The 14,674-nt window shown below is 38.4% G+C and overlaps 1 protein-coding gene across 4 annotated transcripts in view; it reads left to right on the top strand.

Moving 5' to 3' along the window:
* Positions 1–1,155: 1,155 nt before the first annotated feature.
* The window catches only part of C6 (complement C6), a 30,743-nt gene continuing 17,224 nt past the window's right edge, over positions 1,156–14,674 (top strand). For 3 of the 4 annotated variants that reach the window (XR_010622428.1, XR_010622429.1, XR_010622430.1), the window contains exons 1-10: positions 1,175–1,307; positions 1,984–2,140; positions 3,814–3,958; positions 4,631–4,772; positions 5,517–5,655; positions 6,227–6,427; positions 10,269–10,509; positions 11,545–11,667; positions 13,549–13,715; positions 13,944–14,169. Coding sequence is in view for 1 of the 4 variants with exons in the window: in XM_065739933.1 (XP_065596005.1) it covers positions 1,165–1,307; positions 1,984–2,140; positions 3,814–3,958; positions 4,631–4,772; positions 5,517–5,655; positions 6,227–6,427; positions 10,269–10,509; positions 11,545–11,667; positions 13,549–13,715; positions 13,944–14,169 (1,684 nt within the window). In the remaining 3 variants the exon portion in view is untranslated. Of the gene's footprint in view, positions 1,308–1,983; positions 2,141–3,813; positions 3,959–4,630; positions 4,773–5,516; positions 5,656–6,226; positions 6,428–10,268; positions 10,510–11,544; positions 11,668–13,548; positions 13,716–13,943; positions 14,170–14,674 lie in introns of all 4 variants that reach the window. The other variant, XM_065739933.1, reaches the window with a different exon arrangement.

The raw sequence follows: 14,674 nt of genomic DNA on the forward strand, positions 1-14,674 counted from the left end.
ATTGGCAAGATTGCTGAGATCTCTGCCTTCAGTTTGATTATACTCTGTTGATTACACTTAACTCCCTGAGAAACTTGTTGACTAAATGACTGCATAAAAAGCACACTGAGCACTCACTGCTACAGCAGTGTGAAGACCAACTGTCTTTCTCTGCTAAAGGAGCAAGCAATATTTTCACTTCATAAAAAAATATTTTTCTCAGCAAGCTGTAGAAATCAGAATAGTATGGGCCACATAATTAAAAATAAAATAATGATTTCACATTTCAATTAAATATTTTCAAAATGAGATATTTGAATATTGTTTTAAAATAAATAGTCCGTTTTTACATTTCCTATTTTTTGTTGTTGTTTTGTGGCCAAACAGAATTACTATGTTCTGCTGCAACAGCCTTTACGGTTTGTTGCTGGTTCACTGACAGCATGAAGAAAAAAAATGTTCTGAAATTTTTTAATGAATAAATGCTTTTCCTGAAAATATTTTTTAATCTTTTTTTTTTCAAATTAATAAGCATCATTCCTTTCCAAAACTGTTCCATAACCTTCTGTCTTATCAAATAAAGTTTGATCACTGAAATGAGGGATTGGCTGCCTGGTCTGTCTTGCAATTTGGGATGAACTTTGAAAATTAATGATATGTGGTTTAGACAGTCTGGTCAGGACTAAGAGCAACACAAGAGCCAGAGGAAGGATTCACTACAGCAGAACAGTTTGGTAAAGTGGGATGAAAATGAATTTGGAGCTAGTTAGTGTTAAGTCTCTAATATTTTACATGCCCAGTGGGAAAAATTCTTACTCATGCTTTTATTTGTATTCCTAGAAAATATTTTTCAGAGCACTTAGAAACAATGAAGAGTAGTAGCAGGTCTTTATTTGTCACATTCAAGACAATTGCTAAACAATTTTCTTAAATAGAATTAGCATGCAGTCATGATTATTACTAAGACACACCTTTGACTTGTGTTCCTTCACATTACACTTGTTTACTTAATATTCTTTCGTGTATTATCACCACTTTCCAGGTACACTGCTTAATGAAATATTTGTATTGCAAAATAGATTTATTGACCAAGCAAATCAGAAGAGATGAGTCAATAGAATGCAGTAACTATGACTATTACACTTCCTCCAGAGCTTTTACTATCTGTAGGTAAACACCTCTGCTATGGAGAAAACTATGCTAATACAGCTGATCCTGCTTAGCCTGGTAGTTGCGAGCTGCCAGGGGTGCTACTGTGAACATTACCCATGGGGATCATGGTCCAGCTGTTCAAAAACCTGCAACTATGGCATACAGACAAGGCACAGGTAGGGAAACTTTGTCTACTGCATTTACTATGTTTATTTTTTGTTTGAAGAAAAATATCACTTTCAGAAGTAGGTACCATGTCTGATGGTTCAGCATCCGTAACATATCAAGAAAGAAAAATGGTAGTATCCAAGTGTCTAGCTTGGATACTGACTGGATTTTAACTGCAAGACTTAAAGTTGTATATAGAATATTACAGTGCTTCCAAACAAACCTATTATTTCTGCACACATGTAATAAGATCAGCCAGGTCCTGGGGTGGCCTTGCCAGCAGTGGGCATTGAGCAGCCAGCCTTTGTGAGCAGGGCTGGTGCCCAGTGCCCACACTGGGAGCTCTGCCCAGCTACAAGTAATGCTCTGGAAGGTATGCGTTCCAGCATGGCAAGCCAACAGAAAACTGCTTCTTGTACAAATAATTTTGCAATCAGTTAGCTAAATATTCAGCAACACAAAACCAGAGGCAATTCGGGAGCATACTCTAAACTTGCAAGAAATCCCTTATTTCATTCCTGGCTTAAGGTGTATTTAGATTTTACTTTCAGACATCACTCCAGAATTACCTACTACCATTGAAGATTTTACTGGGTTAAAACATTATCAGCCTTAGCCTATAGTCACACAACATCTACAGTTTATTTCCTTCCTGGTGTAACTCTTTCAATCACCTTTATTTAGGCAAATTAAAATGGATGAATATTATAACCAAAACTTCTGTGACCAGCTGTGCACCAAGCAGGAATCTCGTGCATGTAACCAACAAACCTGTCCTATCAACTGCCAACTTGGAGACTTTGGCCCTTGGTCAGAATGTGACCCATGCATTAAAAAACAAGTAGGTAGATTATGTATTCTGCATGTTAAATGCAGGAATTTGTAACTAAGAAGTTTCTTTACTTCAGATGTTTGACTATACCGAAGTTGGTTCTGCAAAATGACAGTTTAAGTTAACAAGGTTATAACTGTTGTAACAGTAGGAGCTGGAGGGAACAAATTAAAATAAGTATATCAAAATAGGAAGGGGTAATTTAGTAGTGTAAATCCATTTATGAGAACTTGCTTCAAAAGAACCATTGCCATTATTAATGATGACTTTTCTACATAAACTATAGTGTTTGTGTTTCTGATTCAGAAGGAGGTTGTTGTGGAATCTTTCGCACAGCATAACATATGTTTTGAAAATGAAATATAATAGGATTAAATCATAGTTTGAAAAGAGATAATTGGCAAATCATAAATGGCACTGTTAAGGAATGCAGTTCCATAGTCAGGATCAATCTGAGATTGCAGATGAGACATCCTTAGCACCTTTTCTCTAACGCTGATAGTCTACACAAAACCTGTGTGGATGTGCTTAATATCTGTAGGACAAAATCCTCCTGTGGCTGAGTCCCTGGGCTTGTGTCAATTCCCTGACAGCAGAGGTTGGAGTTAAATGTACCTACCCTAGCAACGAGAAAAGAGGTGGAAGAACAGTGGGAATTACATAAAAAGCCCTGGCAAACATAAGGTTGTCAGAAGCTTTTGGGGATAGTTAAGGGGCTGGAGACAGCAAATAAATTGCAAGAACTAGAAAGGTTCATCTTGCTCTCATTTAAACTCATTTTTGTAATCCCTATTATCTAGTTAAATTTCTGGGTTTCTTACCTACACAACCTTGTTTTAAAGCTCATTTTTATTAGCTTTAATTATTGATGCAAAGTATTTGCTGTTTTGAGAAAGAAAAAAAAGTTTTTGTAAGCTGAACATATTTTTTCTTCCAAACTATAAAGATCACTGCTTCTGACCTTATAAATATAAACAGCCTTCAGAATAGAGGATGTGTCCTCAAGGTAAATGTAGAGACTGTTGTAGCCAAGCTCCCAGTGAATGGGAGTGGTGAAGAGGTTAAAGCTCACTCAAATAATATAACATGTGTTGTAGATTCCAAACAGAATACAAGAAGTGTTGTATTGAATTAAAGCCTTTAGAAAGTGTTGCTCTTTGTTCCCTCTGATCATAGTCACTCAGTTACAAATTTATTTATTTTTTAGGTCCCATTGAATTGTTTGTCTTCAGGGTCTGTCTAGAGGCAGGGAAGAAATGAGGTCTGCAAAAAACTGTATATCAATTGGGGAAAATTTTCCTACCCTTAGGGAAAGAATAGTTCAGTCAGCAGCAGATAAGCTTCTTCAGCAGCCCCTGGGACAGGGATGGAAAATATAACTGAAATGATTTTCTAGCAAGATTCAGAATCAATATTCTGCAAGGTGGGTTCTGATTTGGGGAAAGAAAAAGAGATGAGCTTGAGATATTACTCCTAGATGTTTAACAGTGGAAAATTTCAGGAAAACATATTCTCTCCTGCTCAGTTATCAGACAAGATGCCTTGTCAGAGGGAGCCAAACCAGTAGATTAGGGAATAGGGATGCATGCCCCATTAGAGTAGTTCTTTTGCAACTGAATTGATAAGGAACAGGAAAAAGTCTCCAGTTCACACATTACAAGTTCTTATTTTTCTGCCCTCAGTTTCGTGTCCGGAAACTCCTGCGGCCATCCCAGTTTGGGGGTCAGGCCTGCACCGAGCTGCTGGTGCAATCCCGCCCATGCTTTCCAGCTAAGCTCTGCAACATCGTGGATGTTGACTGCAATAATAAATTCCAGTGTGAAAGTGGTAATGATAGTCATCATACCTTAACTTGTGCATTATTCAGTAGACAATAAATACTGTCTGAGACACACACACAAAAAAAAAAAGGTCCAGATCATCTGTATATATTCTGTGCACAGACTAAAAAAAAGGAGCAGGGAGATGAGGATTTAATGTTTGAGGGGAACTCATATTTGCATTTTTTCTTTAGCTAAAAGGAATTCAGGGTGGTGTGGTCTTTATTGTAGGATGGGAGTGTCACCTTGGCTGCTAGAATGTAGCACTGTTCCAGTGAGATTTCTTTTTTCACAAATATTTAATGAACAAACATATCTTCATGGTTTGTCTGAAATCAAACTCGCATTCTTTTTATTAAACTTTTAAATCATTTTGTTGTTAGTTCTTGCTTTATTTTAAGTATACCTGATTAGGTTTGATAATTTTATCCTGATTCCCTTTTGCTAAACTTTAACTTTTGCCATTATGGCTTCAAAGTAACGCAAACTGGCAGAACAGAAACAAGTATTGCAGTACTGTAGGTGTAAAAGTGCCTTGCTGTGTTAATTCTGCTGTGAGTTCACACCAGTGCTAGGGAGACAAAATGCTGATTGTTGTTTTTTTGTTTTTTGTTTTTTGCATTCAGATGTGATTAATCATTGCAAAAGTCCTCTTGCTGTTGCTTTTTCTCTGATGCAGGCCGCTGTATTGCAAAAAAATTGGAATGTAATGGAGAAAATGACTGTGGGGACAACTCTGATGAAAGACACTGTGGGAGGAAAAAGGTGGTGTGTAGCAGAAAGTATGAGAACATCCCAGGTGTGCATTTAATTGGCAGTGGGTAAGCCAGCTTTGTTTTTTTTACAGACATTATGTTTAAGTTGCTTTTCAGTAACTTAAATAAAAAAGACAAATTTGCATGTGAGAGTATTCCATTAAAACACATGATCTCTGAAATGAAAAGTAGTAAAAGATTGTAAGAATGTAGTAGAACAGCCAGGCTAGGACTTGTCTGCTATGTCTGCCAGTTCTACTCTGCCCTGCTCTTGCAGCAGGAGCCACTGGGGAGTACAGCTGTCTGAGGGACATTGCATACCCTCACAGTGACCAGAACACCTCTTATTGACAAACTCCAGCTCACGTATTCCAAAGCATTTCAGAAATTTGGAGGATGTTCCTCTATAGATGTTTGGCTGTGCATGATACATCTCTCATAATGCCAGCCACCACCATTTCCAAGCAACACTTACATGCATGTGATGCCTGCCCTGAATGAACTCAGTGCACTCTGGTACTAAACGCTCGTGGCAGAGCTGGAGAACAGCATGTAAATTTTCATGTACTATTTCAGGGTGTTTCTCTAATTGAGTATGTGGTTGTCTAAGAAAGTCTTACATTGACCTTGGTGTATAGCCTGGATGTATAATTTTTCAGGTGAATTCAGGGTGAATCAGAGCCTTAACACTTATGTCTTCTCATTCAAACATAAAGCATCCTTGACACAGCTGTACACAGTGAATGATATATATTTATATCTCTCTGAGACCATTTTATTTCTGGAAATTCCTTTTTTTGCTGTTATTAGATTTCACATTCTGTCGGGAGAGAGCCGAGGGGAAGTCTTAGGCAACACATTCAGTGGAGGAGAATGCAGAACAGTGAGACGCAATGAGACAAGGAAATCATATCGTGTGCCTGCAAACCTGGAGGCTGTCAGTTTTCAGGTACTCTCTAATAGCAACTTTCAGCAAAAACTTCCATACCTGTAGTCCAAGTTATGTGCTTATGTCTTAGGAAGTCTTAAGATAAGATTTCTCAGCCCGTTGAGGACTGATGTGATGTATCCTCCCAGTACCAACAGCTCTCCCAGCACAAGCCTCCTGTTGAGGCATTTGCATGCAGCCTTGGGAGCAGCTCCTCCCTTAGCTGTTTCAACCTCTCAGTCCTGCCTATTCCCTAACCAGCCCTTCCAATTAGCAGTGAGAAGAGGCAGATAGAGTCTGCAAGGCAGAAGGACAAAAGTCTGGGAAGAAGTCTTGCAAGACAGGACAAGAACAGAAAGACGTTGGGTTTGGGACTGGGGAATTTGAGAAGAACATGACTTCTTTTTTTTTTTTTTTCTTGTATAACTGCCTACAGTATAACCATGCCCTAGAACAGCTTTTCATCTTACTGCGATGTTCCCATGCATCAGACATGTCTACTCCAGAAGAAGACAAGAATTCATCATTTATTTGATTGCTCTATTTCAAGTAGTTGATAGGGAAAATTGATTTTGATTTACCGAATTTCTAGGTAATAGATGAAGAGGATGATGTAAAATCAGATTTCTACAGGGATTTAACGCCTCTGAGTGACAGTGATGCAGGAAGTAGCTCATCCTCTCATTCTTCTCGGAGAAGATCTGGCATACCAGGTCTATTCTCAAAAAAGAAAAAAGTTCAATTCACATCATCTTCCTCCTTCAAGAAAGCCATTGAAGCCTCACATGAAAAGGTAATTGAATGTTGACATCAATTTCTTCCTTCCTTTGAGTTTCCATCCTCTTGTTTTGGGGAACTGAGCTACAAAGGGTCACTATCCACTAACAAGGCATATTGACATTACACTTTGCAAAACTACTAGAATTAAAAGTCAAGAAGGTCCTCTCCTGGTACTACAGGTTGTTCTTGGTTGTTGAATACCTTCTGTTAAGCTGCAAAGAGTCACAAAAATAATCTCAGAAATAACACATCAAGAGAAAGGTTTCTGAAACAGACAGCTACTTCCCATAGTTCAGGTAAATACTGTGAAATATAATGTTCACATACTTCTAGAGTTTAATGATAGTGAAAGATCAACTATTCTTTTATCTGCAATCATGCCTGGCAGAGGGCATAAAACTGATCAAAATTAAAGCTTGTTGAAACCCAAGAGTTGTAATAAAATTAGAGTGAATCTTTTATAAAAATATCCACCTTAATTTTAATGTTTTCTACAACAAAATATTTATTACAAGCCCTGAAGACTTGTCTTAGTTGTTAAGTGACAGGACGGATTAAATAGTCCATTATTTCTAGCCTGAATAAATCTGTGATTAAGTTCCTTCTACTGGAAATCTATTTGATTTCATTCCCATGTAGTTATATGTATCAAATTGTTTTGTTTTTTTTTTGTAGAAGTGGTAAGTTTATTTTGATAGAATGACGTCTTCTTAATTTATTGAACTTAAATTTGTTTTGAACTTCATTGTCATGAAGTCTCAGAAACACATGGAAAAGTTCATAACATAGTCTGCTGTTGACTGTAGATGGCTTAAGTGTTTTAATTCCCTCCTGACTGTGTGCATGGCAAGAGTTCTAATTTTGATATTCCTCAGGTTCTTTACCATGTGTTACAGGAAGCCTGTTTTATCCTGTACCTACCTGCATAGTTTATTTATAGGTGTATACATCAATAGATATCTACTTATATAAGTATACAAAGCTAATCTATACATTTAAAATATTCATTTATAAAGTGAAAATAGTTCACATAGATCACAGACAATGATTGGGAACTCATAATCTGAGAGGTGAAATTCAGACCAATTTCAAACTGCAAGCAGAATAGCTTCACATGAGCATCACACAGTCACTGTAAAGCCTCAGTGACTTGAAAGGTCTTAACAATTTTTCCATGTTCTTAGAAGGAAATATGAATATGATGTTTCTGATGTTTATTTTTGTTTGTCTATTTATTTATTTGTCAGTAAGCTAATATTTAGGCACTTTAGTACATAATCTCGTATTCTCATTTTTAAATCATTTTTATGACAATCATAACCTCGTTGAAGTCTTCTGTTTGCATCAAAATAAGCATTTTGGGTGGGATACATCTTGCATATCTGTAGACTACAGAACCCTGCATCTCAGCTAGTTGCCTTCATTTTGTATCAGTTAAAAGAAATGGGTTAGATTTTTACATAAATATGAGTTTTCTGAATAGCATTCCAATAGGGATGCTTAAGGGACTCCCAGTGACCAGCTCTCACTCTTCATTATTAAAGATAAGGTAAGACTCATAAAGTGAAACTTTAATATTATGAATTACTATTATGTTACCCATTTCATTATAAGCTTGTTGATTAATCTTGCCCATTATGCTGCATGTTGTTAATTTTATATTCCATTTTCTTTGCTTTTATTTTCTTTCTGTTATGGAATTTCATAAATTTTTTTCAAACCCCATGTTCCTTTGAGATAGAGAAGATATCTTAGAAATGGCATGCTGGTACCTCTCTGATAGCATGTGCATTCCAGTCATTCAAAGACTGCTGAAGTATTTGTACTCAACCCATTGGCTCATGCTCCTAATATTCTTGGCTGCAGCTCATTGAGTTGGATAATTTGAACCACAATTCAAAAATTGAGATCTGAAAGATAGTCATCCCCATCCCTGGGGATGTCAGGCACAGAGAGGCAAGATTCCATGTTTGCATTAATTGTAATTAAACATTATTTAATTAACCAGTATTTCTAATGATAATCTTATTAGAAGTATTCTGATTAGTTAAGACTATTGGTTACATCAGTCCAGCTCAGCTTGTGTCTAACTGTTTTTTTCTTTTGTCAGCTGAGTAGTTTTTGTATCATTTCTGAACTTATTTGAGTATTTGCACTTGATTTAGACCAAGATTTTGACTGAATAACTTTGGGAATAATCAGCTCTGATATACTGCACTGCATTTGGTATTAATACCTGATATTCACAGATGAAGACTGCCACAGGCACCAGGGGTTACCAGTATGTTTAGGCATGTGACCAGAGATAACTGGAGACTTTGGAATCCAGTTTCCTGAATTTCTTCTTCAAGTAAAAGTTTCCAAGTTATTTCAAGCCTCAGGGATTTAATACGGAAATCACTGGATTTGACAACTATAAGGGACATCACTAGCAAGAGAAGAACTTAAGGTACTTTCAGTATTAGGAAATATAAATGTGTGATGCATGTCAAGAATTATTATTATTTTTTTTTTTTTTTGCAAGCGGGACCATTATATCCACCTGAGCATTTAGAATTAATATTTGCCAAAGTGGCCTGTAATTTTGTGCATCATAACTGAAATATTATGGCTCTATATTACGGTATGACTGCAAATTGAGCCCAAATCACCTGGAAGTCATTTTCTGAGAAATGGTATTACCTCAGGATATTTTTGGAGCAGAGTACAGCTCAGGGAATATTGCATACCCTATTTCTTCCATTCTTATTCTCAGTGTTGCAGAAAGCTGAGTGCCCTTAGTTTATCTTCCAGCGTGCAATGAGAGCACTGAAATGAACAGTGCTGTGCACATCTGAGGGCTGAGGTCCATCTCACACGTTATGTTGCTGGCTTCTGACTGAAGAAACTCCATATCTAGATGCAGTCTTGTGTCTGCTATGCCACACAAACCTGAAGACAGAAGAGGAGCAGAATCAACCTACCAACATGAACATTCAACAGAAGAACCCATATATAGATCAATATAAATTATTTATAATGCTTTGGTTTTTTTTTTTTTCTGTCTGCAGATTACTCATTTGTTTCTCTTTCCCATCACTCCTTTTGCTCTTGATCTCTTTGCTTCAGCTTTTTCTTGGTTACTTTTTTTTTTTTTTTTTGACACCATACCTGTCTCCCCATTCTCCTCCATTTTTAGTTAAACTCTCTCATTAACAACCTCCAACACTGAAAACAAACAAAAAAAAAAATAGCTGTCTCAAAAACATGAGTTTTCTGAGAGTAAGAGGTGATATTTCCAGTTTCTGAGCTTTCTTCTTCGCTTTTTCCTCATATCACACTTCAGACCTTGCCTGTTAACAGCCTGACACTGAATTAAATCTTTATTCCTGTGAGTTTAGTTTTAGCAAATGGATAAATAACATTTGAGACCTCATAACAGCAAGGTAGTATCCAAAATACCCACTCAAGGTTAGTTGCAAACAGCTCACAGATACTTACAAGCTCCAGCCATTCCTCCTAGTATTTTGGCCGTCTTATCAATTACTGGTGTGTTTGATATAAAAGAAATCATTTTGTTTTCTGTTTTTCCACTGCTTAGGGACTGAAGTGGAATGCTATATACTCCCACAATGCAAAGCAGTAATGAGTGTTGTCCCTGAGAACCTCACAGGATGCTTGGAAATTCCAGGGCTAGTCTGTGTGAGTTTTATCATGGTTAAAGCATCATGATGGACTGGATGAAATAGGTTTTGCAATGTAGCTCAGGTCATACTCTCGGCCACTCTATTTTCTACTATCAACTACATGTGAAAGTGGCAAGACTCTATATTATTTTCTTTTATTTTACTTTATTTTATTTATTTTATATCTAGAATTCCAACTTTGTTAGAGTCCATAAAGTCATCTCTGTTGCAAACTTCACAATGAAAGAGTCAAATCTACAGCTCTCGGATGTCTTTCTGAAAGCACTAAACCAGCTGCCTCTGGAATACAACTATGCTTTATACAGCAGAATATTTGATGATTTTGGCACTCATTACTACACTTCTGGAAGGATGGGTGGTTCATATGACATTCTTTACCAGTATAGTTCAGAGGAATTGAAGAACTCAGGTATGTAATCTTTTGAAGAAAATATCATCATTTGCTTACCGCTCTTCTTATCATTGTCTATTTTTAGGTCCTACACTACATAAAAAACTGAACAGCAAAAAAATTCTTTAGTCTTGCATAGACAGAGGAATTACTCACACTGCCCTAATATAATGCAAGAAGGAACTTCTACTCCACTCTTTATTTTGAAAAAATTGAACATCTTTAATTGGTGAATGTCATTGTGTTCAGGATCAGTATTTAAGACCTTCAAGTCTAAGTAGTTTGACACTAGGAAGGTGTTCCAACATGTTCCATTCTTGGACTGAGGCCTGAGAAGTGTGTCACCTCCTGGGCTACAGTTTTAGAACTATAGATATTGATAAGAATTTAGGCTGAATCTTAACCCATGACTGCTAGATTGTCAGACTAAAAATAGTATTACAGAAGCAGAAATTCTTGGTTAATAATTGTGATACTTAATGCCACCAATCTAACTTGTATGAGTAGGGGAGGAAAGCTACAGAGTCTGGTAAGTATGACTCATTCTACTGCTGTTTGTAGCCATGGAATTGAGTACCTGCTTGAGCAATGTCTTCTCCTTCACTATTGGTGATCTTCGTCCAAAGTGCTGCTGAATAAGTGGTAGTTACTGCCCTAGACAGAGCAGTCCCTTGATATGACCTGGGCTGAGATGAAGGTTTGCCGTTCCCACCACCACTGACTTCTGCAGAGTAGAACCTTTGGCAAGCAGGTTTTGACTTTGAACAGCAAAGGTCTGTTCTATGATGTTCCAGAACGAGGAAGGATTGTCAGATACAATAGAAGGGGCGATATAGGAGGAATACTCAGACAGGAATAGGCCGTGTTTAGGAGAGTCTATGGTCAGCACCTGATGGGACCAGTTTGACGAGGAGCAGAAGAGTGCCTGGAAGCAGAGACAGTGGTGAATCAGAAGCTTGAGTGCAGTAAAGAGGTCAGAAAGAAACCAGTGGGCAGGGAGGCCTGTGATGTAACAGATCTGTGGTGATGCAGCTGCTACTATTTTACTTTTAGGTCTGTCAGTGGATGAATCAATGGAGTGTATTCGAACAGAAACAACAAGGCGTGTGTTCTTCCGAAAGAAGAAGAAAGTCAGTACAGAATGTGTTACAAACAAGATGACTATGAAACATGAAGGTAACTATAATAATAACAGGGCTCCTATTCTTTTAGTTATCCTGAGAGATGCCACTCCCCTGCAAGGCATACCAGGTCCTCCTGGCTTTGAACTAGAGGTGTTCTTCCAAAACTGTTAGAGAAGCTAGTGGACATAGAATCATAAAATCAGCAAGGTTGGAAAAGACCTCCAAGATTATCTATTCCAACCATCCACCTACTATATTTCCCCACTATATTATATCCCTTAGTACAACATCTAAATCTTTATTGAACACCTCCAGGAAGAGTGACTCCACTACCATCACGGGCAGGCTGTTCTAGCATCTAACTGCTCTTTTGGAGAGGAAATATTTCCTAATATCCAACCTGAATCTCCCATCACAACTTCAGGCGGTCCCCTCTAGTCCTATCACTAGTTATGTGGGAGGACAGCCACCACTTCACCACAGCCTCTTTCTGAGTGGTTGTAGAGAGCAATAAAGTTTCCCCTGAGCTTCCTCCAGAGTAAAAAATCCCTGTTCCCTCAGCTACTCCTTGTAAGACTTGTGCTCCAGACCCTTCACCAGTTTTGCTGCCCTTTCCTGAACACACTTCAGAGCCTCAAAATCTTTCTTGTAGTGAGGGGCCCAAAACTGAACAAAGCACTTGAGGTTTGACCTCACCAGGACAGAGTACAGAGGGACAATCACTTTGCTGCTCCTGCTGGCAACACTATTTCTGACGCAAGACAGGATGTTGTTGGCCTTCTTGGCTGCTGATTCATGATCAGCCAAATGATGACCAGCACATCCAGATCCATTTCTTTCACACAGTCTTCCAGCCACTGTGCCCTAAGCCTGTTGTGTTGCCAGGGGTTGTTGTGGCCAAAGTACAGGACCTGGCATTTGATCTTGTTGAACTTCATCCCATTGGCTTCAGCCCAGATTTCCAACCTATCCTAATCCCTCAGTAGGGCCTTCTTACCCCCAGGCAGATCAATACCTCCTGTCAACTTAGTGTCATTTGTGAACTTACTGAGGGTGCTCTCAGTTCCCTTGTCCAGGTCATCAGAAAGGACATAGAGAAGACAGGTCCCAGTACCAACCCCTGGGGAACAACCCCTTGTTTTGCCTGGCATTGAAAGTGTTCTACTGTTTCACTGAAGCAAGCATCAGAAACATCTTTGTGCTTGCAAAATTATGATAGAGGAGCTCTCACTCTCTGCTCTGGAGTGCATCTTGGGATCCTGTGTCACTGACTCTTTCTGGCAGTCATGGATCTGACAAACACTGCCAGAGCCAGACCCTCTGAAATGAGAAATGTGTCATCATGATCGAGATCCTGATCTTCTCCAGAGATTGCTCAGAGCTGCTTAGAGAGTTGGGCAATATAATGCTTCCTGACACTCCCCTCCAATCTTGCTCATATCAAATAGAGATCAGGAATCCCCCACTGATGCATGTCATGCTGCAGAAGGTTGGTGCAATTTCTGAAAGAATGATAAGGGTCATGTTCTGCATCACTAAAAACAGGTATAATATCACCTCCACTGCTTTTGCACTCATTCTGTTATCAAGTTCAGTTCATCAGACATTTTTAACTGAGACCAAAGATCCTGTCTTGCAGTGCACTGATCTTTTAGATAAGCCTGCTGTATCCCATGCAAATTCTGCATGTCTCTTGTATAGTTCTGAATATTTCCACGGCAGCAATCTTGCACAGCTTTGTTTGGGAAGCTGATACATCACTAAGCAGAATAGGGTTTTTTGTTTTTTTTTTCTGAGATTAGACTCATTTCTTCCAAGAGTAACTATATCAAATTTCACCACATTTTTTTCTATCCTCTTAAACTTTTTCCTGTAATGCTGTTGCTGTCTTTGAAGGCCTCTGTTTGACAATTCTGCACTGAAATCCCTTCAGGGTCCATTTTGCAGTCAGCAGAACGGTCAATCTCACTGGTTAAAGGTGGCAGATCAGAGTATGCTGCAGCTCTGGCCTGGAAGAAAAAAGGGGCTTTTCCAGGGAACACAATCTTCACAGACTGGCTGGAATCGACGAAGGACAATCCTGTGGTGATCGACTTTGAGGTAAGAGAAGGTTAAGAAAAGTATCGATGAACACCCAACAGTCAGCAGCTATGCAAGTGATAACTGTCTTAAATCCAGATGATGTTGAATGTGAGGTGAATCACAAATGCACACACATCCAGGCAAGATATAAAGAAAAATATGTGCTTTTCCTGGTTGAATCTACATTGCAAAATATGGCATACAGTTAAATCAAAGGTAAGTGCTAACTGAATGGCTATTTTCCAGGTGTCATCCATTGTGGACCTGGTGAAGAACATACCATGTGCCGTGACCAGGCGACGCAACCTGAGAAGGGCCCTGAGGGAATATGCAAGCAGGTTTGACCCATGTCAGTGTGCTCCGTGCCCCAACAATGGCAGGCCTGTGCTTTCTGGGACAGAGTGCCTCTGCTTGTGCCAGGCAGGCACCTATGGCACAAACTGCGAGGTCCGAGCTCCAGGCTATGAGTCAGGTGTGTGTGTTGATACTGCCGTGGTGTAAATGGGGTCTTTCTGATACAAAGTGCATAGCAGGCTGTAGTTAAGAATTCCTGCAGTACAGAAGAACTGAGAAGGCTAATTCATTGCTTTCTTAGATGCTTGAAAATTAAATTTGCTGTATTTTCTACAGAATAAAACTCTGAAAAGACACTGAAAAATAAAAATGTGAATGATTTTATAAATGCATCTATAGATGTATAAACATAAAGAAACACAAATATTTTTATATATAATTTTATATACAAATGCATTTATTTGCACAACGAGAGATGTATCACTTTATGCATAAATACATGTAACATATACACATTTCATGCAGTTAGCTGTCTAATACCTAAATATTTCTTTTCCATGTTGTTTCCACTTTTCTTTCCAGTGTCTATCAAAAAGTATCTTTCTGAGCACAGTGGTGTTTAGTCCTACCTTTAAAGCAACTGAAAAGCTCTTGTAATCAGGACTGTGGACATTGCAGAAATA

This window comes from Cyrtonyx montezumae, unplaced genomic scaffold, assembly GCF_038088225.1.
Source record: "Cyrtonyx montezumae isolate F1298 unplaced genomic scaffold, pur_monq_1.0 scaffold_25, whole genome shotgun sequence".
In the NCBI taxonomy this organism is placed as follows: Eukaryota; Metazoa; Chordata; class Aves; order Galliformes; family Odontophoridae; genus Cyrtonyx; species Cyrtonyx montezumae.